The 22,734-nt window shown below is 40.0% G+C and overlaps 1 protein-coding gene across 2 annotated transcripts in view; it reads right to left on the reverse strand.

Moving 5' to 3' along the window:
• Window positions 1-22,734, reverse strand: part of DENND2C (DENN domain containing 2C) — a 43,132-nt gene that overhangs the window by 16,041 nt on the left and 4,357 nt on the right. For both annotated transcript variants that reach the window (XM_075196297.1, XM_075196296.1), the window contains exons 2-5: window positions 7,987-9,036; window positions 4,122-4,270; window positions 3,607-3,719; window positions 706-876 (exon numbers count right to left, since the gene is read on the reverse strand). In XM_075196297.1, coding sequence (XP_075052398.1) covers window positions 706-876; window positions 3,607-3,719; window positions 4,122-4,270; window positions 7,987-8,828 — 1,275 coding nt within the window. In that variant the 5' untranslated portion in view covers window positions 8,829-9,036. The remainder of the gene's footprint in view (window positions 1-705; window positions 877-3,606; window positions 3,720-4,121; window positions 4,271-7,986; window positions 9,037-22,734) is intronic.

The raw sequence follows: 22,734 nt of genomic DNA on the forward strand, positions 1-22,734 counted from the left end.
GGAAGTACACAACTGATGTCTGATGGTATGTCGGGAATGATAAAAAGTCCTAATATTTCAAATTACGTTCTACACACTAAAAAAAAAAAAAAAAAAAAGAAGTGTAAAATACACAATTAAATTTTTTTAAAAGTTTGTTTTGAATGATCGGTTTTTCACAATCAGCCCACTTCCATCAGTCCTATGGACCTATAATTAATTTACCCTTTTTTCTTTGTCTTCTTTTGCAGAGCATGCATTGAGCTTTATAAGGTCTTCTTTGATTGTCTAATGTTCTACAAACTCGTAGTATCATCTACGAGATTTACAGCCAGCAAGTGTCACACAATTACACTTTTTATGTCGGGTACCTCATTAGGCTCTGCTACCTTTACATGGCTCATTACAATGAAATCAGATGGACGTCAACTATAGACATGCCCGCTCAGTGTTTACTTTTATGTAAACGTTTTGGCATTTATAGATGTCTCATACTAATATCACACACATACAGTATATTTCCCCTGTCTTGTCCTAGGTGAGGCTGGGGACTTGATAGGTGTGTATTCTGACTTGCTTTTGATCATTTGTAGACTAGAGATGCATGAGTGTGTGTGAATACAAGAAAGAGCATGTCTTAAGCAACCCTTTGAAATGATGGGGAAGCAGAGACTGTGATTGCCTTTGCTCAAACCAAACTGCTGGACAGATCTAAGCCTAACATACCCTGGGGAACTTCTTTCTCTTCTTAGCCGTTTCTCCTCCGCTCCTGAACACTTTCCATTCCATCAGTGTCACAGGTAATGTGGAGTCTTTGGGAGTCTTCTTATGGATGTACAATTTGGTGCTTTTCAGCTCCAGTGTCTGTCTTTTCAAAAAGTTTGGTTTTGAAGGAATCTATAAAAGCAGATTTACTAGTTAATGGTAATCTTTTGATAAATCCGCATATACGAGATTAACTTTTTTGCATATTTTGTTTCTATTTTAGTACGTTTTTTTGCAGATCTTTCTAATAAGACTGTGAAAAAAGTCTGAAAAAGCAAATGTTAACAGGATATAGTTTGCTGCTAATTCCATATTCAGTGTAAGTAGTAAATATCAACATGTATTATTTTTACAATACCTCCCAACAATATGTAAAAACATGAAAATCGGGACAAACTAAGCCCCGCCCCACCAAAACACCATATCAGTCCATCCAAAAATGCCCACTTTTCAACAAAACTTTACCCACTTTCTTGTAAGCCCCGCCCTATTTTAGTTGAGAGGTATGATGCTGTGTGGTTCAGCAGTGCACGGACTAAAATTATTTTTGTCTTCAAAGTTTGTATTTATTGAAAAAACACATATATATATATATATATATATATATAACAAGAGAAAACAGATTACAACATTAAACAGAAGCATTTCTGTTTTTTTTGTATAAAACAGGAGTGGTGAGGGGGTTGGCTTACAGGTACAGTACGAGGCAACAGTTCAAAACTGAATCTAACAAATTAGTTAAAGTATACAAATGCAGGGCCCAGAGTAGGCACTAAACATCTAAATACAATGAGTTAGCTTATGTAGCATGAAGGATCCAAGCCAATGCGATCATGAAGAGAACCCGGGAGAGGCTTCAGGTTTGCTCAGATAGAAAGTCATAAATTCTAAAGCAGTGGTACTCACTATTGGGGCCCTGTGGGCCACATGCGGCCACTCTCGGCCATTACTGCGGACCCTGAGAAGTTCCTGTGCTCAGAGAGGACGCGTATTCAATTCCTGTCTGAGCAACATAGTGTCAACACTAAAGGGGCAGTGGGAAAGTGACAGGAGGGGGGGCATTGGGAGAGCGACAGGAGGGGGGGCATTGGGAGAGCGACAGGAGGGGGGGCATTGGGAGAGCGACAGGAGGGGGGGCATTGGGAGAGCGACAGGAGGGTGGGCAGTGGGAGAGAGGTTTGAGGAGGGCAATGGGAGAGAGGTAAGAGGAGGGCAATGGGAGAGAGGTAAGAGGAGGGCAATGGGAGAGAGGTAAGAGGAGGGCAATGGGAGAGAGGTAAGAGGAGGGCAATGGGAGAGAGGTAAGAGGAGGGCAATGGGAGAGAGGTAAGAGGAGGGCAATGGGAGAGAGGTAAGAGGAGGGCAATGGGAGAGAGGTAAGAGGAGGGCAATGGGAGAGAGGTAAGAGGAGGGCAATGGGAGAGAGGTAAGAGGAGGGCAATGGGAGAGAGGTAAGAGGAGGGCAATGGGAGAGAGGTAAGAGGAGGGCAATGGGAGAGAGGTAAGAGGAGGGCAATGGGAGAGAGGTAAGAGGAGGGCAATGGGAGAGAGGTAAGAGGAGGGCACTGGGAGAGAGGTAAGAGGAGGGCACTGGGAGAGAGGTAAGAGGAGGGCACTGGGAGAGAGGTAAGAGGAGGGCACTGGGAGAGAGGTAAGAGGAGGGCACTGGGAGAGAGGTAAGAGGAGGGCACTGGGAGAGAGGTAAGAGGAGGGCACTGGGAGAGAGGTAAGAGGAGGGCACTGGGAGAGAGGTAAGAGGAGGGCACTGGGAGAGAGGTAAGAGGAGGGCACTGGGAGAGAGGTAAGAGGAGGGCACTGGGAGAGAGGTAAGAGGAGGGCACTGGGAGAGAGGTAAGAGGAGGGCACTGGGAGAGAGGTAAGAGGAGGGCACTGGGAGAGAGGTAAGAGGAGGGCACTGGGAGAGAGGTATGAGGGGGGGCAGTGGGAGAGAGGTATGAGGAGGGCAATGGGAGAGAGGTATGAGGAGGGCAATGGGAGAGAGGTAGGAGGAGGGCAATGGGAGAGAGGTAGGAGGAGGGCAATGGGAGAGAGGTAGGAGGAGGGCAATGGGAGAGAGGTAGGAGGAGGGCAATGGGAGAGAGGTAGGAGGGGGGCAATGGGAGAGAGGTAGGAGGGGGGGCAGTGGGAGAGAGGTATGAGGAGGGCAATGGGAGAGAGGTAAGAGGAGGGCAATGGGAGAGAGGTAAGAGGAGGGCAATGGGAGAGAGGTAAGAGGAGGGCAATGGGAAAGAGGTAAGAGGAGGGCAATGGGAGAGAGGTAAGAGGGCAATGGGAGAGAGGTATGAGGAGGGCAATGGGAGAGAGGTATGAGGGGGGGCAGTGGGAGAGAGGTATGAGGGGGGGCAGTGGGAGAGAGGTATGAGGGGGGGCAGTGGGAGAGAGGTATGAGGGGGGGCAGTGGGAGAGAGGTATGAGGGGGGGCAGTGGGAGAGAGGTATGAGGAGGGCAATGGGAGAGAGGTATGAGGAGGGCAATGGGAGAGAGGTATGAGGAGGGCAATGGGAGAGAGGTATGAGGAGGGCAATGGGAGAGAGGTATGAGGAGGGCAATGGGAGAGAGGTATGAGGAGGGCAATGGGAGAGAGGTAAGTGGAGGGCAATGGGAGAGAGGTATGAGGAGGGCAATGGGAGAGAAGTATGAGGAGGGCAATGGGAGAGAAGTATGAGGAGGGCAATGGGAGAGAGGTATGAGGAGGGCAATGGGAGAGAGGTATGAGGAGCGCAGCAAGTGGGCGCAATTTAGTTGCATCCCACTTGTACTTGTTAGAGGCTCAAAGTATAAATACAATGCATAGTCCAAGGCAAATAGGAAATCAATTCTGTAAATGTTGTGATAACCAACCTTTGGTGCTTTGATTGTACATCTTGGAGGTGGGATCTTCCATGTGGATGGGACCCTCCATAACGGTAAGGGAGATATTTTAATATCTTCATAAGGGTTCTCTTTCGTAGGATCTGAAATTCAGCAAAACCATTAACAAAAAGCTGTAAATTATCCATTTATGTCAACATCACAGCTTATCTTGTGTTACACACACAGAAAACCTACATCCAAACTACCTCTTCTAAGGATGGCTAAACATAATGAGAAATGTAATTCTATAGCTGAAAACCAAAGATCACCCAGTACTGTTATAGGCTGTGAACACAGCCAGAAGCTGCAAATGTGCATATAAGGTCCAACTAAGCAGAGATACACACAGCTAGATCCACAGTACATAAATCTGTTGTAGGGTTGTTTTTTTGAATATATTATTTTTAAACAATAATAGAGCATTTACATACAGCACTGTGCTGGAAAAAGATCATTAGGAAACATTCAGAGTGCAATAAATGTGAACATAATGGAAGACCTACACATGACGTCCTCATAGATGTTGTCTTCAGATACTGTGTGATAGAGAGTTGATCGTGAGGGCTCACTGGGTTCTTCAGAGATCTGAGGGTGGTTTGTTTGTTGTATGAAACGTCTGAAGGTTTGAACATCTTCAAATTCAAAGGATTTCCTAAAGACAAAGATACCAACACATCAATCATAGCATTCCAAGGGTGTCATGTTAGAGGGACCGGTATGACAAAGATAAAAGGTTGACTTACACAAAGGTGCACATTTTACTTTTAGAATGTCATTTTTTTTTTACCAGTTGAAAGATAAAATACCTGTTTAATCACATCTTTCCCTACAACAAAACTACAAATAAAAGTTTTCCCCATCATAAACTATATACCTTGATCAAACTGAAGTTTTCTATCCCTTGATTTTACCGGTTATAAATATTGAATAAAAATAATTCCCTAATACAAGACAATGGAACCATTTCCCTGACTTGACACTACAACCACTAAAAAAAAAAAACACAATATTTTCCAATTACAATATTTTATATCACCATAGTACTGAGAGTAGTTTTTTTCTTGATGAATATAACTGCAGCAGTTTTGAACAGTACTTACTGTTTTAGCAGTGCAAAAGTTAACATAAAAAAATCTTTACATACTGTAGACAGAGCTACATATGTTTCCATGGATTAGGATAAAAAAACTAAAAAACTCCCAATGTTGATGTCTGATTGTATTGTACAGATAAGTTTTTTCCATTAAACGTATAGGCATTTTTTTAAGCTGGAACAAGCTGTTTAACATAATAAGAAAAACTTAGCTCAAATTGCTCTGTATATTTGCTTCTTTATTTTACAGGTTTGAAGCAATCCCATTACCCAATGTGCTTAAAAATGACTGGTGGCAAATTTGTTTTTGCAAGTTACTGTTTTTAATATAATTGACTTTATTAATACCAACGGATTCACATCCTCTCTGGCTCCTTAAAAGATACTGCTGGCTCCAGCATACATTAGGGGGACCATTGCAATTACATTAGTAGAGCCCATATCCATTTGCAGAAGATTAGGGATAATCCACTATTGTAACCAGGGGTGCCAAGAAGGGGGGGGGGGGGGGGGTAAAAAGTACTAGGGCACAGGCCTGTCTGGGTGCACTGGCCTGCCTGTGTGGCTATGGAATGGGTCCCAAAAAGTTGCTGTACCAGGGCCTGACTGTGACAAAACCACTTTTACTCTTATAATTAGGAGTTTCTTACATTTTTAGAATTTGGCCAGCAAGACTCAAATATCTGTTAGGTACATGGGATAGTTTTTCTAGCTTGAGCTAGACTTACTTCAACTTTCTGTTCAGTGTAATTTGTTTCAACCAGGATATTTTAAGATCACCTTGGTCAAGTAACTTTAAAGAGGAAACTTCTTTAAAACAAGGGAGTCAAGTTTTACAACAATTTTCTCTAGGCCCTGAATGATAAATGGGGGTTGGATTGTAAATATGCTTGTACGGAAAACTATGTTTTCATCAATAGCATCCCATATAAAAATAATCTGTTCTAACTAAACTTTGATATCTCATTTATATCTCCCATCTCTTCCCCACTTGTCTGTTATCGCCTCCTTTGTCACTACCTGCCTTTGGCTACTCTTGAAATCCTTTTAATTGCCCTGATATTGCCTTTTATTATATAAATCTTCTGTTATTGCCACACACATTTTTCAGGGCTGCTCGTGCTATGTAATCTTTGAAAACTTTTGTGTTTGTGTATGTAAGCTATGTCTACCCTGTTTGTACTATGGCCATGTACGGCGCTGTGGAATTTTGCGGCATAGTGAAAAATGACAAGCTACTCAGACTGAGAGAGTACTGTCAACAAAACTATAATATTAGTATGAGAATCCACAACCTGTTAGTACACGATAATATTGTAATACACAAGTGTCAGCAAATGTATATGTGATGGGCAGCACAGTGGCCTAGTGGTTAGCACTTGTGCTTCGCAGCACTGGGGTCATGAGTTCAATTCCCGACCATGGCCTTATCTGTGTGGAATTTGTATGTTCTCCCTGTGTTCGCGTGGGTTTCCTCCGGGTGCTCCAGTTTCCTCCCATACTCCAAAAACATACTGGTAGGTTAATTGGCTGCTATCAAAAATTGACCCTAGTCTCTACCTCTCTGTCTGTATGTATATGTCTATGTGTGTGAGTGTGTGTCTATATTAGGGAATTTAGACTGTAAGCTCCAATGGGGCAGGGACTGATGTGAATGAGTTCTCTGTATATATGTATATATATATATATATATATATATATATATATAAATAAATGATGATGATGATGCCTAGTAATGGATATCATAAGAAATAAACATACTGCTGTTTTGTCGAAATTCATCTTTATATGGCCATTTTGATAGCCTCAAATTAGTTTGTGGTAGAATTGTGATTTCTGGGCCAGATCATTTAAAGTGCTAGAGCTGTTTGAAGTTGAATACAATGATAATATATTTCATATTTAATTAAACCTATATAATTTTTTTTTACTATTTTTAAATTGTATAAAACAGAAAGTTTGCAAATAAAACCATGGAAAATACAACAACAAACAATTTAAGTCCACCATGTTGAAACTGGCTGGAAGAAGGTGGAAGTTTATTGCAAAATTTAGAACTTTAAAGACGATTCGACGAACCAGTATGACAACCAATTCTGAAAAAAAAACCTCTCTAATTATCCCATACATTTTTCTAGCCACACATTCCATTACTTATCATGTAACCATTGAACTGAATTTATTTAAAGACTAAAGTTTCTGATCTTTAGTCTTTAATTAATTTAATTATTCCAGTACTGGTTAGAAGTTATTCAACATATTGCTCACTAGTTTGGTTATGGGATAATAAGAACTCTGTATCCTTTAGTATTTAGAGGATTGACACAGCTACATTTGTATGTAACTTTAGAATGGCCATTTGCTTTTTTCAACCCAGCTTTGGATCATTAGTATAACCAGCCCCTCACCCCCCACGAAGCATAACCAGGGCCGGATTAAGGGAATGGAGGCCCCTGGGCTAAGGGGGCCTCCATTCCCCCGTGAGGGCCCCCCCCCCCGTGATAGGAGCTGATTGCGCCCCCCCCGTGATCAGAGCTGATTGCGCCCACCCCCCCACCCCCACCCTCCCGGCACTTACCTCCTTCTCCGGCGCGCTGTGCTCTCTTTACTGAGAATATCTCGTGAGAGTGAGATTTACGAGATCTCCTCAGTAAGGAGACTACAGCGCTCCGGAGAAGGACTGCAGGGAAAGTGCTCAGCAGCACTGATCGCGACGGGGGCGCCCCAGCCCCCGACCGATCAATACTGCTGCTGAGCACTTTCAAGGGCCCCCTGGATGCCATAGGCCCCTGGGCTGTAGCCCAGTTAGCCCTGTGGTTAATCCGGCCCTGAGCATAACCCATGACCCTGTCCTGTACCACATCCAGGACTCCAAATCCCTGTGACTACATTTACAGTGCAGTGAGGCTCCAACTAACAAACGGGGTATTACATTCAGTCTAGTCCTCAGCAATAGAGCTTTATGTCAGAGGACTAAACTGACTGAGTTCTACAGCAGTTTAGCCACAGTGTAATCAGAATCTGGCTTTAGGTTGCTTTTGGACAACCCATTTAATTTATCCTAAACTTTTAACATCTATTTCTTCTGAGAGTAGTTTAGACTTAGTTTGACAAAATGTAAGTGATGAATATTAGTATGAAGGAGTTGATGAAGTGTACATTTGTTCATATAACTATACAATTATTTTTTTTAGCTAAACTGTACATCTGATAAATACATACATAAACTATAAGCTTAAAATTAGTGTCACGATTTAAGAACAGTACACACTGACCTTTTGGATCTAGGTCTCAGCTTCCTGTTGCCTGGTTTCTTTGGCTCAGATGATGCAATAGATGGATCAGAAGATTCCGTGTCACTCTCATCCACAGACTTTCTCCTCCTGTGATTGTGATAATTGTCCATAAGTTCCTCATGACGATTACAGTTAGCATAGCGAAATGTTCTCCGTGGCTTAGGGATGGGGTTTATAGATGGGGCAACATTGAATACTTCGGTATCATAATAAATATTTTCCATACTTTGCCTCGCAATGTTTTGGTCTGTTAGGCCTCTAAATTCAAACTCCTTTTCTGTTGAAATGCTTTTACCCCTTTTTCTTTTAAAATCCAAAACCATTTCTGTCAAGTCCTCCTCTGAAATCATGCAGTTTTTCTTGAACATTCCTGCAGAGGTGTAAAAGTTCCCTGGAGGAAGGTCTACTTCTGGATTTAACAATGTCCTTCCTTTTGTGCTATAATGCTTTATACTTTCCAATTGGTTCTCATAATTATCTAGTTGACTACGGGTCACTCTGTGTTTTTCATCAGCTAATAAGTTGCCTCTACTGCTTTCCCTGAAATCCAGACCGACATTCTTACCACGACTTACACCTTGCTTCCTGTTGTCCAGTCCATCCTCTGTTGATTTTGTAAGTTCATCTTGATCACAGGAATCTCTCCTGGGTTTTAAATCCAGTAGATCTCCACAGGAGCCACTATTGGCCCTAACTTCCCACTGGGAGATTTTCTGCTTGATATTTCTGCAGTGACTTCTTGAGAGAGTTTGTTGAGCAGCTCGGGTCAAGCCACATTCCGGGCTCCCCATGGTATGCATAACAGGCATCTCTCTAGTCATACAAGCTTCATAGTTAACCGAAAAGGCTCTCAAAACCGATAATTTGGGGATTTTGTGTCTTTAAAACTGTTCTCTATTTTCTCAAATGACATGTCTTCTTCCAGCAAGACTAGAACACTCCAACTTGAACTGCTTCATGGAGCTATGAGCTCACACGTAAGAGCTACGCAGCAGCCTGTACATTGATGTCTCTTGTTCAGTGCTTCAGCTGAAAAACAAATGCATCTTGTTACAATGTGTCCTATAGATAAGGACTCAAGTAGAAGCAACAATAACTGCAGTGTTCCACAGCCATGGCAAACACGTCAAGTTTAACAGATTGCGAAGGACAAAAAGTTAAAAAAAAAAAAAAAAACAGAAGCAAAAAAACACTGAATAATGAAAACTCTAGCTCTCTTATGGTACTATAAATATATGAAAAAAATATTGCAAAATATTTCTATGATCTGTTTATGTGATAGTATATATAGGGAATAACACAAACCTCACCACCATTTATATAAGCAGGACACAAAAAGTACTGATGGCTACAGTGAGGCTAAAAAACCATAGACCGAACAGAATAGCACATTAAAAGAAGAACTAAACACAGAAAGAAATGTAAGTGCACAAAACTCCATGAGTCATGTATATGTGTGTAAATTACATATACACAATAATATATATATATATATATATTATTGTGTGTATATATATATATATATATATATATGTATATACACACACATATATATATACACACACACATATATACATACACACACATATATACACATATATATTGATGTGAATGAGTTCTCTGTACAGTGCTGCAGAATAAGTGGCGCTATATAAATAAATGGTGATGATGATGATGTATACACACATACACAGCTGGAGGTCAGAAGCTGGTAGTATAATGACTTACATTATTTGCATGATCTCAGCATTGCTGATGGGGAGCTGTAATATAGATGCATTGTATATATTTCATGATAAACTAAATTCTCTGCCTGATTGTATATTTTTTAATACAAAAGAGAAAACAAAAGGCTATAGGCTTACTGATGAATATGTGAACTACCCATTTATAAACACAAGTCATGATCAGGGCTGTCTTTCCACATGGCCACGCTGGGCAACTGCCTATGGGCCCCACATGCACAGGTGGCCCCATAGGCAGGGACCAGAGAAAGAAGATTTTTTCATCTCCTTTGCGGCAGCGATCCGGTTCCCTCCCTCCTCCCCTCTGCACTCACACTGAATGACGCTCAATAATTTCTGTGAAGAGCGCAGGGAGAGGAGCCGTGACGGCGACCAGTAAAGACAGAAGAGAAGAATTTTGAAGAAAGAAGGCAATAGAAAGGTAAGTGAAGGGGGAGTGTGAAACAGGGGAGGCAGAAAGGGGAGAAGAAGCAGCATAATGGAGGGCACAGTGTGCAATAGGGGAGACAGAAGAACGGGAGAAAAAGCAGCTGATGTGGATGTAAGGGACATATGGCGAGATCTGATGGGCATGCAAGGGGCATTTAGTTAGGTTTGATAGCATGTGGAGTGGAGTAATGGGTATTTTGGCCATTTAAGACTTTTTTTATCCCCACTTCAACAGTTTCCTCAACAGCGATTGTAAAGTTCTGTAAAGAGACTATATGTAGCCCGTTGAACCCTCCTCTGCTGAATACAGCAGCGGGGTAAGAGTTGTACAGCACGTTTTTTAATGTTTAAACACTGATTTTGGTTGTGTATGTAGAGGCCCCAGTGCACTGCTTTGGCATCATTATTATCACCCTTCATATATAAAACACCAATATATCACATGTTACAGGCATGGTAATATAATGAATATAAAAAATAATTTTTTTAAAAAATCACCCAGCCAGACATGCACAGACCTGTTACTTCAATATCAGGATACATTTTTTAGACAGCTTAATTTTACTGAATTCAAACTTGGCAGATGCGAACAATTATCATTTTTGAATACGCAACTATATAGGCATTTAACCAAATGTTTATGCGTAATAACAGGGTTTGTTACCACTGGGAATGTGAGAGGCAGGAAGAAAGGTTTGAGTATGACCAGAATATGTTTTTCCCCAGCTTCCTGCAAAGTTAGCAGTGCCCACACTCCAAAATAGTTTCAATAAACTGCTTTCCTGGCGTTGCGAGATAGAAAGAAGAAAAAAAAAAAAAAAAGTACTGAACATGTCAGCTCAGCCTTTTTTTCTTGAAAAGCTTCGGAGAGCAAGAGAATTTCCCTACTGCAGGAGAATGCCATAGTCAGTTGCGAATCCAAATGACAAAGATTAAGAGTTCTTTTCATGAAAATCTGTACTAAAATTGCATGTGTTTGTGTGCTGTCATAAAACAACAACACAGCAGTATTTCAGCAGCAGCTCCGGTGATTACACTTATTAATATTGCTGTTGGATGCATATTTGTAATAAATTATATGAATCATAATTTATTATCATAATCACTGCACGTGGTGCTGTAACATTAGTGCAGACTGTCCTTCCCATAAGAGACCTGAAAACTGCAAATGGGATTCATAGAAACTCATGCAAAGCTACTTATGCAGTCAGAATAATAAAAAAAAAAAGCACACATACATTTCTAGAGCAAATGTTAGCTTTAATATAGAAATTAAATATGGAATTATTGCCGTTTAATATAATTCGATCCATGCGGTGTACTGTATTGTTGTAAGCTGTAGTACTGGGCAATGCTTGTGGCAATCAGCAATTACAAGGCAAATAGAGGAGGCTGCCTCAGGTATGAGATTTTTTTTTTTTTCGGGTGGGGGGTTAAGGGGTGATGTGGAGAGATATCAAAAATGTTAATTTTCTTGCTACAAAAGCTGAAACATGCATTTTCTATCCTATTGATATATCAAAAAATTATACTTGCCTTTTACAATATACTGTATACAACAAGGTGAACGATTTTGTTACCTTGTATGATTAGTGTATGTTTAGGGTCCCATATTTTGAAGAAAAAAAAAAATAGCTGGGACGTGGATTCAGTCTATAAATGCCACCATAGTCATCTTGTTGGGTGCCATATACAGAAATATTGTTCTAGAAACTTGCACTATTCCTTTTAATCCAGATGCAACAGGAGTCTGCATCATACATTTACAAAGGCTTACCCATCAAAAACAATAAGATTTCACAAAGTAGCCACATGATATCACAAAACAGCAATTGCACTGCAATTTTGGATGATTGTAAATGAGCCTCAATGACAACCCATTATATACTACTTCTGCCAATTGTAAAATACACATTTAAATAAAAAAAAATAACTTTATCAACAAGGCTTATTTTCATTAATATATGTGCAGAGATCATATTGTCCAAATAAGTTTTAGGACTATTTCATTTCACGAGTATTGGGGCTGCCATACTTGCTTGACCAAGATAAAGTAACAATAATTATATTCTGCAATGGAACAGTGCCCCTACTGTTAAAATAATTCTGGAAGTTAAGCCAGCAATACCATGATGAAATTAGGTGTATCTTTTTTAAACATAAATCACTGTGGAAGGCATTGTATTTACCCTTTTCCTTTGTTTGTTTCTAGAGGCTGCTAGTAATGATTTATAATTCAGCAAAGTTTCCACAGTGTCATGTGATAACTATGGCAACCAAAGTCACATAGTACATGATGCTAGTAGAGAAGCTTTGAAACACGTCTTTAAACCCAGTCTACTATAAAACCCTCCTTATCCTCCTCCGCCTTTATATGACATGCTGAGAGTGTGAGTGTGTGTGATTGGCAGCCATACTGGTCTCCCCCCTACAGAGAGATTTTGAAAAAGAGATAATGATTTATAGTAAGACAGATATAAAAATGACTATTAGATGCATACTTAAAAGGTACTTGTTATTTAAAGAAAATAAACAACTTCTATGTGGGAATAATACGAAGTTACAACTTGTTCTTGGACTCATGTAAACCATACTTACCAACTTTAGAAAGTTGGTTTCCGGGAACCTGCCGGGGGAGGTGGGCGTGATGGGGGGGTGGGTCTCCAAAATGTGCGTCATTTTGGACCCCCCCCCCCCCCCGTGATGTAATGACGCGTCATTTGACAGCGGGGGCAGGGTCAAACGCCGCGATTCACTGGGAATCGCGGCGTTTGAGACCTAATTCTGCCCACTTCACTAGGAAGTGGGCACTTCCTAGTGAAGTGGGCAGATCTGGGAGATTGCCACACTCTCCCGGGAGTACGTGAGACTCTCGCAAAATTCCGGGAGAGTTGGCAAGTATGATGTAAACAAGACCTACATATTCAGAAGAATAGGTTTCTTGAAAGGCCACTTACATGGCAGACCCCTGGATAAAAGCTTTACCCACAGATGCTGGGTTTTAGAGCATGACACAAGCTAGTTCCCATCTACATACAGCTTGTTGTACCCTTGCTAGGACTCCTTAGTGCAGGGTAGATTTTTTTTTTGCCAGCATATGAAGCAATATAAAGACAATCTTGCTAAAACTATGAGCGAAACTATAGCTTCAGTATAATGTTCAAATAAATATAATACTTCCTGCTAAATAGTTTAAAATTATTATGAAAATGATGTCTCCACTCCTCTGTGAGGATATTCAGTGGAAACCAGCAGCGTTGTTTCCTGTTATGTGGTATGCATCACAAGAATTGCTTTGAAAGTGTTTTCAACAGAAAGTAATAAATCCACTACAAGCATTAACATGATCTGAGCCTCCAGTTAATGCCAGAGAATAATACACAGGTGTGGCAGCAGCTGTATACAGATTAACATGAGTCAGAATGAGGAAGAGTATCTGAAAATGGCTAAAATTATTTATCTATGGAAAAAAAATAGATGCTGACTAAATCCATCTCAGTTTATTTCAAAAGCAGAGTGTTCATTGCACATAAACTCCCCTCCACTGACACCATATAATGAAAGTATGACAGTACACTGGAATACTTAGGATTCGGATAGTATTTAGAAGTTTCTCTCTTTTACATTTGGAAAGGAAAGCATAGGGAAATACGGGAGAGGCTTACAATAACATACCTCCCAACTGGCGTGATTTAGACAGCCCCAATTTGAGGGATCTATCCCGCCACCCCAATCGAGACAGCTATGTCTCGATCAGTGGGAAGATCACTGGCAGAGCAGTGGAGAACTGGTGCCGTGCGCAAAGGCAATGAAGGGGTTTGGAGGGGAAGACAGAACTGGCCAGTCCAGCGCTTCAAAAGTGCTAGGCAAGCCCCTGGCTTTGTGACCATGCACCCACCCATCTATCCCGCCCTGGTATGCAATCAACAATGTAAGGGATCAATAATCCCTATGAGAAGACAAGTGTGCAATTAACTGATGCATTAGAAACACATACAATACAATACAATACAGTGCTGGGGCCATGGGCTCCATTTCACACATGACAATATCTGTGTGGTTTGTATGATTTCCCCAGCATTGTGTTTGTTTCCCATGGGTGCTCCGATTTGCTCCCACAGTCCAAAGACATATTGGGAAGTTAGTTTATAGATTGATGTGAATAATTAAAAGACATTTTCTGCAAGCGATGCATAATATATACCTCCCAACTGCGACATTCCCGATTTTAGGGATCTTTCCCGCTGTCCCACCCGTGTATGACTGTCCAATGGTGGGAAAGTTGGGAGGTTTCTTCGGCTCACTGCTGCAGAGCAGGGTGCCATGGGGAGCATGACACCCAGGGAAGGCAAGGTGACTAAGGGGCAGCTTGGCACTTTACAGTGCAAGACAAGCCACCTTCGTGTAGCAGTCACGCCCCACATCATAACCCCCAGTCCAGATTCTGTGATCTAAGGGAAGTGTCATAATATGCTGTTGCTTTATAAATAAAGATAAATAAATGTATATATAGTTTTGTACCACACTAAAATACACTGTGCTTGCTCTTCTCATAAATAACTCTTACTGCTCTTTAGTTTAAGTCCCTGCTGTAGTCCATGTTGTTAAAAAAAACTCTGTTCAAAACGAAACAAGTATAACAGCACTTTATGGTTTACACTATAGAGAGCCCTCCTACTGTTAATGAATGCATCTCTGACAATCCTCATACAACTACGTGCCTTTAAAAGGGATCATGGGAGCTGTAGTTCAAGAACAAATGGAGTGTCCCACAGAAAAATTGGAAATGCTGGTTTGAAAAAGTGGAGATGTTGCCTATAGCAACCAATCACATTCAAGCTTTCATTTATTTAGTGCATTCTACAAAATGACAGCTAGAATCGGATTACTTGCTATAGGCAACATCTCCACTTTTTCAAACTCGCAGTTTAGTAAATATACCCCCAGGTCTATTTTACCAGACACACGTAGAACAGTGTTGTACAAGTTTGGCAACATAGAAGTGGTTGATACAAGTTTGCCGGATAATTTTATTAAAGGGACTCAAACCCAATATGTTATTTATGCATTTTTAGAATATTATATTAAGGGATGAGTATGAGAGGATGCAAGTCAGTCTGGTTGCAGAGATCACTATTTAGCATGGTTCCCTCATTTGCTTCCTCATAGTTCATTATGTCTGCTCAGAGCTCTACGGTCAATAAAATTTGAGATGTAATAATCGTGAATACGGTAATAATTTAGCGCAAGGAATATGTGTGACATAGTTGGGGCTAGGCTACAATATCATTGGAGTGTGCCCATGCTGAAAAGGTCAGAAAATACATACTTGCCAACTTTCAATTTTTGAGCTCCAGGAGATCCAGGGTGGGGAGTGTGGTGGGAGGGCGGAAGGGGGCGGGGCACGACAAATCAGCACGAGCTGCACAACAAAATTAACAATTTGTCACAGTTGATGATGATGATGAATTAAACCACCCACTGACCCAACCCAAAGGATAAAGTATAGTCATGGCCAAAAGTTTTGAGAATGACACAAGTATTGGTTTTCACAAAGTTTGCTGCTTCAGTGTTTAGAACTTTTTGTCAGATGTTGCTATGGTATACTGAAGTAAAATTACAAGCATTTCATAAGTGTCAAAGGCTTTTAATGACAATTACATTAAGTTTATGCAAAGAGTCAATTATAGCCACTTAGTTACTCTTGCCTTATGGCAAGGTGCTCCATCATGATGGAAAAGGCATTGTTCGTTACCAAACTGTTCTTGGATGGTTGGGAAAAGTTGCTCTTGGAGGATGTTTTGGTACCATTCATAGCTGACAAAAAGGTCTAAAAACACTGAAGCAGCAAACTTTGTGAAAACCAATATTATAATATAATAATCAAATATAATATTATAAAGAGTAACTATAATAAGGCAATAGTAACTTGTTTAGATCTTACAGAAGTCACAGGATCTCCTTGATGAGCTCCCATCTTCTGTATTAGGTGGCAGTCATGGCTCCTATACAGCATTATATTTACATGCAAAATCTTTAGGACAATGACATTAAGGACTAAAGCTTTGGAGCTGATGCAGGGCCTTCTCACCTCTTTCTCTGTTTTACACAGTTTGTTTCTTACTGTATTTGTCACCAATTGTAAAGCGCTACGGAATATGTTGGCGCTATATAAATAAATAATGATGATGATGGATAGAAGCAGTCAGTAATATAAGATTCTTAGCCGGTCTTACATTTATATGGAGTCAGCACATGCACCTAATTCATTAGGTACAGTAGATTTACCACATCAGCCATGTAAATCAAGGTTCACATGAAAACTATATTCTTCATCTTTACAATTATTATACATTTAGGCTACATAATAAAAGCAACTTTCATGCATGTGAACTAGTTGCAGTGGAGCAATGCTCTATATTTCATAATGGTCTGAATTTACACCATACTTACCTACTTTTGAAGCCAGCTGTCCGGGAGGGGGTCCGTCGGGGGGGCATGGCCACGTGGATGGCCCATTAGGCTCCGCCCCCTGTCAATCTTATGAAATTCTAGCCACTCGTAGCAGGGGGCGGGCCACGATGATGCGGTTAGCCCCGCCTCCACCATCTACAACAACGGGGAGATGCTGGTTCCAGGATTTTTGCCTGCTCTCTCGGGAGTCCGGGAGAACTCCCAAAAATTCGGGAGTCTCCCGGACATTCCGGGAGAGTGGGCAACTATGATTAACATGTGATGGCCCTATATGATACTTATGCCAGGGGTAGGCAACCTGCGGCTCTCCATGTGTTGTGAAACTACAAGTCCCAGCATGCTTTGCCAGTAGATAACCAGCAGATTGGTGGCAAGGCATGCTGGGATTTGCAGTTTCACAACACCTGGAGAGCCGCAGGTTGCCTACCCCTGACTTATACTAACTTGTAAATGCAATGTCCAGATTGTCAGACAAAACAGATCCAGATCCACTGCTAAACTTGCAATGTGAAAGAATCCTCATCTTTTACTGATTCCTCCAAGAGCCAAAGCATACATATATACATACAAGAGAGACACTGCTTAAAAGACAGGTCCATCCCATAGACTGACTATTGAAATGGTGGAGTTTATACGCAAACTTTAAGCAGCTCAATCACTCATTGAATCAGAAGATGACCACTTACAAATCATATCTTCCTAGTGGTCTGTAATAGTCTGTTTGGTTAGTTAGAAAAGAAAGCACCGCACTTCTAATATGGCAACCTGCACGCATTTCCCATAGATCATGGAGCTCAGTAAGAGACAGCCTTTAGTATAGTTTAAAGTAAATTAGTGGCTTTAGCTCCCCTTCAAAAACAGATGGTTGATCCTGGAAAACTACTATATATGTGACACATTATTGCATTTTACTTAATTAAATATGCTTAGCTTGTATAATTGTTGGTTAGTAGAAGGCAGGTTTATTTGTTTAGATAAATGTCTCATTATATTTCGTAAGTGTACCTGTTGCCCAGGAGGCTGCCATTTTATGGGCTAAATCAATATCAATTAAGAAGCAGAATAGCAATCAATTTGGAACTATTGTCACCACTGTTGCCTAAGATACTTTACCAAGACCTCTCCGTTAAGAAGATTTTTTTATCACTACTTATCTCAGAGATAGAAGATTTTATATCAGGCCATGTATCTAAAAAGAAAGTCACTGGGGCAGCTGAGCGATGTTCCGCTCCCTTGGAGACACTGGCAGCAGTAAGAGGACTTAATGTTAACCAGGCCATCCAGTGTCAATCTGCGCATCTGTGAACTGGATTGCCAACTCGTGAATGCGCACTGATTCAGTAACTAAAAAACTAATAAAGTTAAATTAAAATGACTTTCCCAAACTAAAGCTCCCTCCAGCGATAGTCTTTATCGGCCAAGGAGCTTTGATATATAGGAAGAATCCTTCATTTTGCTGGATCTAGGGGTTTTCTCTTATTGATAAATAGACTTTTTTTTTCCTTAAGCCTCATTGATATCTTTAGCTTTTAGTGAAGTGGCAGATAATGCTTCAGCCCCCAAATATCTGTGTCCACTGTGTGTATGTCGATCACAGGTACAATGTGCATACAGGCTTTAATTAATTCCATCTCCTCTCTGCTCTGTTTCTAACAGCTGAACATGCCATTAATCTGTAGAGGCGCTGGTGCAGTGTACACAGCCATCTTCCCATATGGAATGCAATGCAAAGGAGAACTTGCTCTACCTGTTCCCACATTCACCATGCTAAAATAGTAGTATGCACTGCCTAGCATTTCCCCATAGGGGTCACTGTCTTCTGTGTGAGCTTCCATCTCTCCTACATCAGCTGTTAAGCTTGGATTGGAGGAGAGCTGAAATGAACTAAAGCCTTTGTGCACAAGAACTGCATCCATATGAACTCCATCTGCTTTGAAAAGGGAAAAGAGTTGCGCTTCTGTATTAGACCACTAACATAACAGAGCAGCACATTTTAGTGGGGGACTTGTACAAACACTTTATGTGCATCAGAACAGAGCACTTCCTCGTAGGTTTTCACTTCCAACTAAAATTTGCTATTTAAACTAAAATAGTTCCTTATTTCAGCACATTTTTCTAATGCACAAGTGATTTGGCAATAATCTAATGATTCTACACCAACACTGTATGTAGGCAGATTTACACATTTTTTATAGCTTCCTTTTGGGCTGGTTGACACAATTTGCATCATCAAGTAGGTGTATAATGATGGGAATAAGGTCATAATGCCCTTAGGTGGGGCTTGACATGATTTGCATAAGAAAAAAAAACCCTCCACCCCCACACTTCTCAGGCTGCTATTCGGCCTTCAATGCCTCCTGTCCTCAAGGGTATCCTAATAATCTGGGAGTCTAGTAGGCAACTATTTATTTAAATTCATCATTTGCACTAAAACCATGACAAGCAATCGGCATTTATCTGTGTTGTGAATGAGTTCTCTGTACAGCGCTGCGGAATTAGTGGCGCTATATAAATGACTGATGATGATGATGATGATCTGTCTAGTGCAAGTTATTCAACAAATAGTCTTTCTACAGGTCATACTTTAATTCAGTACTATAGTAAACATATCAGTTAGAACACAACTTTCATCATGCATCCTATTTAGAGCAATCAGTCTGTTAATCAAGATAACAAGTACTACATTTGTTTTGTCTTGATGAATGACTCACTCAATGTCTTATCGCTCCTGTGTGTCATGGCTGGTTGACGTGAAAGTATTTAATGTTGGGCCCACCTCATAGGCACACACCCACCCATAATTATGGGCCAGACCTCACCTAAAATGCTCCAGTGCACGCATTGTGGTACTAAACTGGTTTCACACATGCAATTAGCACATCATGGCACCCACATGTTTTCCAAGGAAAAATGATAAGCTACAGTTTCCTCCTGTATAATGCAGATGTTTTTAGAACATTCACCAATATACATAGACAAAACTAACAGACGATCACAGAACCTAAACACATTTCTATATAGCAGTTCCCTCCCCCTCTTCGCTAAGCAAGTATTAAAACTATAGGACTCACTACAGTACACTAAATATACCTCATGTTACTATACAAAACAGCACATCTCTTTCCTTTGATCGAACAAGTGTTATTTGTATATAAACTCATTGTGCATGTAAGACAATGTTCTACACAGTCCTCGTTAATTAAGCATGGAGGTGGCAGTTATGTCCCCTGGTTGACAGGTCATCTAACAAATATCACAAATTAGGATTAATTAACTTAAATCTGTTACTATACAGAATAACTTTGCATCTATTCTCATGAGAACTTGATCTATTCAAGTATAGTAGCTCTGACATGTAGAGACTGAGATGTAAGGTTTTTTATGCACAGTATGATAAATCCATACTTTACTTCCTATATGAATAATGCCCTTATTCTTAATTGAAAATGCTTTCTCATGCAAATATATCTACATTTTCTAACATTAAAATAGGATTTACTATGAAATTACCTAGTATAGAGCTATAAGTTTACTCTGACAATAAACATTTTAAGAGGTGATCAAAACACAAGCTTTCCATACACAAAACAATTCAGAAACCAAATTTGGTTATTTTAAACTAAATTGGTTGCAAGTAAATTTATGTTTGTGAGCCTATAATATACAGTTTTCCGAATTATCATTTCATCATTGATCAGATTGTGATGAGCACTGGATGGAAATGTGGTCAGAATATTTCAAATTAGAAATGGATTCACCCATTTGGCACTTTGGCAGTAGTTAATAAAATTAGGTAACACCAAGTTCTAAAGATCAGATTAGATGAGCAAGAGTTTGCTATTTAGCAATAATAAGTGCTACTCTGTATTTGTAGATAGCCACAAAACCTTTGATTTAATGATATATTTATTATTGCAAACAAACCAATGATTTTTAGCTTTTTATTAGAAACATGAATGTATCTTTAGTATATAGGTGTTGTGTTAGCCTGCATCACATTAATCCCGGGAGGTGAACACACCATCAGCGCATCCTAAAGGAGTGATTTACTGACCACTACGACAAATGCTGGATCTATCAGCATGGCAGTTTTACAGAAGCTGGATAGACCATGGAATCCGCCTGTTGTGTTTTTCATGATATATATGGAGTTTGGAAAATGCCATAGGTGTAAACAAGATTTGCCTTACAGTTTAATAAACTGAACTAAACTTGCACGTGCAGACTGCGGTAAAATAATAAATAATTCCCCCCTGCCCCAAGCACCTTCTCATCATTGACAGGTTTAAGCTGGCTATGATGTTAATAGGTATATGTTGCTATGAATGTCCAGTCTTAGCACTTAAGTGCACTGTATACCCCAGGTGTTGTATATCTCATGTGTATGTTCAACTTGGACAAATGCCCTAATGGCAGAAATGTTTCCCAGAATGTAGTGACTCATAAAGGGTATTTGCTCCTGGCTGGTGGCAGTTACGTCCCCTGGTTGACAGGTCATCTAACAAATATCAAAAATTAGGATTAAGTTAAAAGCTAAAACGCAGTACAGCAACAGATCTGAAGAAGTTCATTAAAAAGAGAAATATCTGTTTCATACAGATCAAAAGACATACAAGCCAGAAGCCTGATAGTCAATTAATGGTACTTTGTCCTCTACCTCATTTCAAAATCTCTTTGTGAACCTAAACTGCCTCCAGCTCTCAGCCTGGTGATGACAAGTGTCACACTACATAACTTTTTACAAAGATAAATATTGAACACACACCTACTATAATAAAACGCACCGAGATATGTTTAGTGATGATTAAATAAACACAATAAAGCCTAATCATACATAATAGTCAAAGGAAACAAAATCTGAAAAACCATGTGGTAAAAAAAAACCCTTTTAAGTATTAATTTTATAGCATTCACTTATAAATATATATTTGATTTGAGTTGGTTAATTTTGGCAAATAAACCTTTGCAATATGCATGAACTCATTATACCCAATCAAAATCGGATCTGATTTAATTATATAATGGGGGAAAAAATACAGAATGATAACTCCAATCGCTATGTGTGAGTGGCCCATCGCTTGACCTAAAGGGTAGGAGTCGATGGTAGCTATGCAATCTGGTTTTTCAGTGCAACCCCTGAAACCCAAGATCAATGCTATTTGCACATGTGTGTATGGGCAAACTGGTGATCTGGTTGAGCAACCACATTATAACATGCATGAGCAGCTTCAAACAGCTTATCAATTTAAAATAATTAGCATATTATTGCCAGAAATATCTTACACAAGGAATTCATTCACACCTTGTTGAATTTAAACTATCTTATAAAACACCAGGCTTTCCATCACTATTCATATATCATGGATGAACATTAAATAAATTTGATCATGAAGTGTTGCAGGCAAAAATTAAACAAAACAAAACAAAAAAAATAATCCTGGAGACCAGGCAAATAAATAAATGCAGACTCTCATATGCTAATATAAATATACCACTATTATTTAATTGGACACCTGTACTGTTATAATAAAATATGTTAAACTATATATTTGTAAATAAATGTTCAAGTATTCAGGAAAACAAAGGCTGACAGCACCCTGGCAGCTCTCCCCCAATGTAGATTAGGCTTTTTTGTTTTTGTTTTTACAGATTAGTTAGCTGCTGTTTACATGCCCACAGGCAGTGGTTTCAAAGCAATCTTCTTGAATTACACAGCAACCCCCATTGCTTTGGGCTATATGACTAGTATCACATCAGGAACAAATTGTGTAGCACAAAGCAACAAAAAGTGAATAAAATAGGCTACTTTTATGGTCTAGAGGGAGGTATGCAAGGCCACATGGTGACATACGTTACAATCAGCTGCATTGGTACCCAATTTGGCCACAATTGCCATATGCATGAGGCTGCCAAACATTTGAGGTGATAGTGTTAAGGTCCACACGCATATACTAGTTGTCTGCCCATTTGGTGGAGTTGTCCCTCCTCATGAGAACGTATAACCTGGTAGAGTAGGAAAACCATATAAGAGGGGATAGGTAAAGTATTAGTCTGTAAATATGGACAAACAACAAATATT

This window comes from Mixophyes fleayi, chromosome 2 (genome assembly GCF_038048845.1).
Source record: "Mixophyes fleayi isolate aMixFle1 chromosome 2, aMixFle1.hap1, whole genome shotgun sequence".
NCBI lineage: Eukaryota > Metazoa > Chordata > Amphibia > Anura > Limnodynastidae > Mixophyes > Mixophyes fleayi.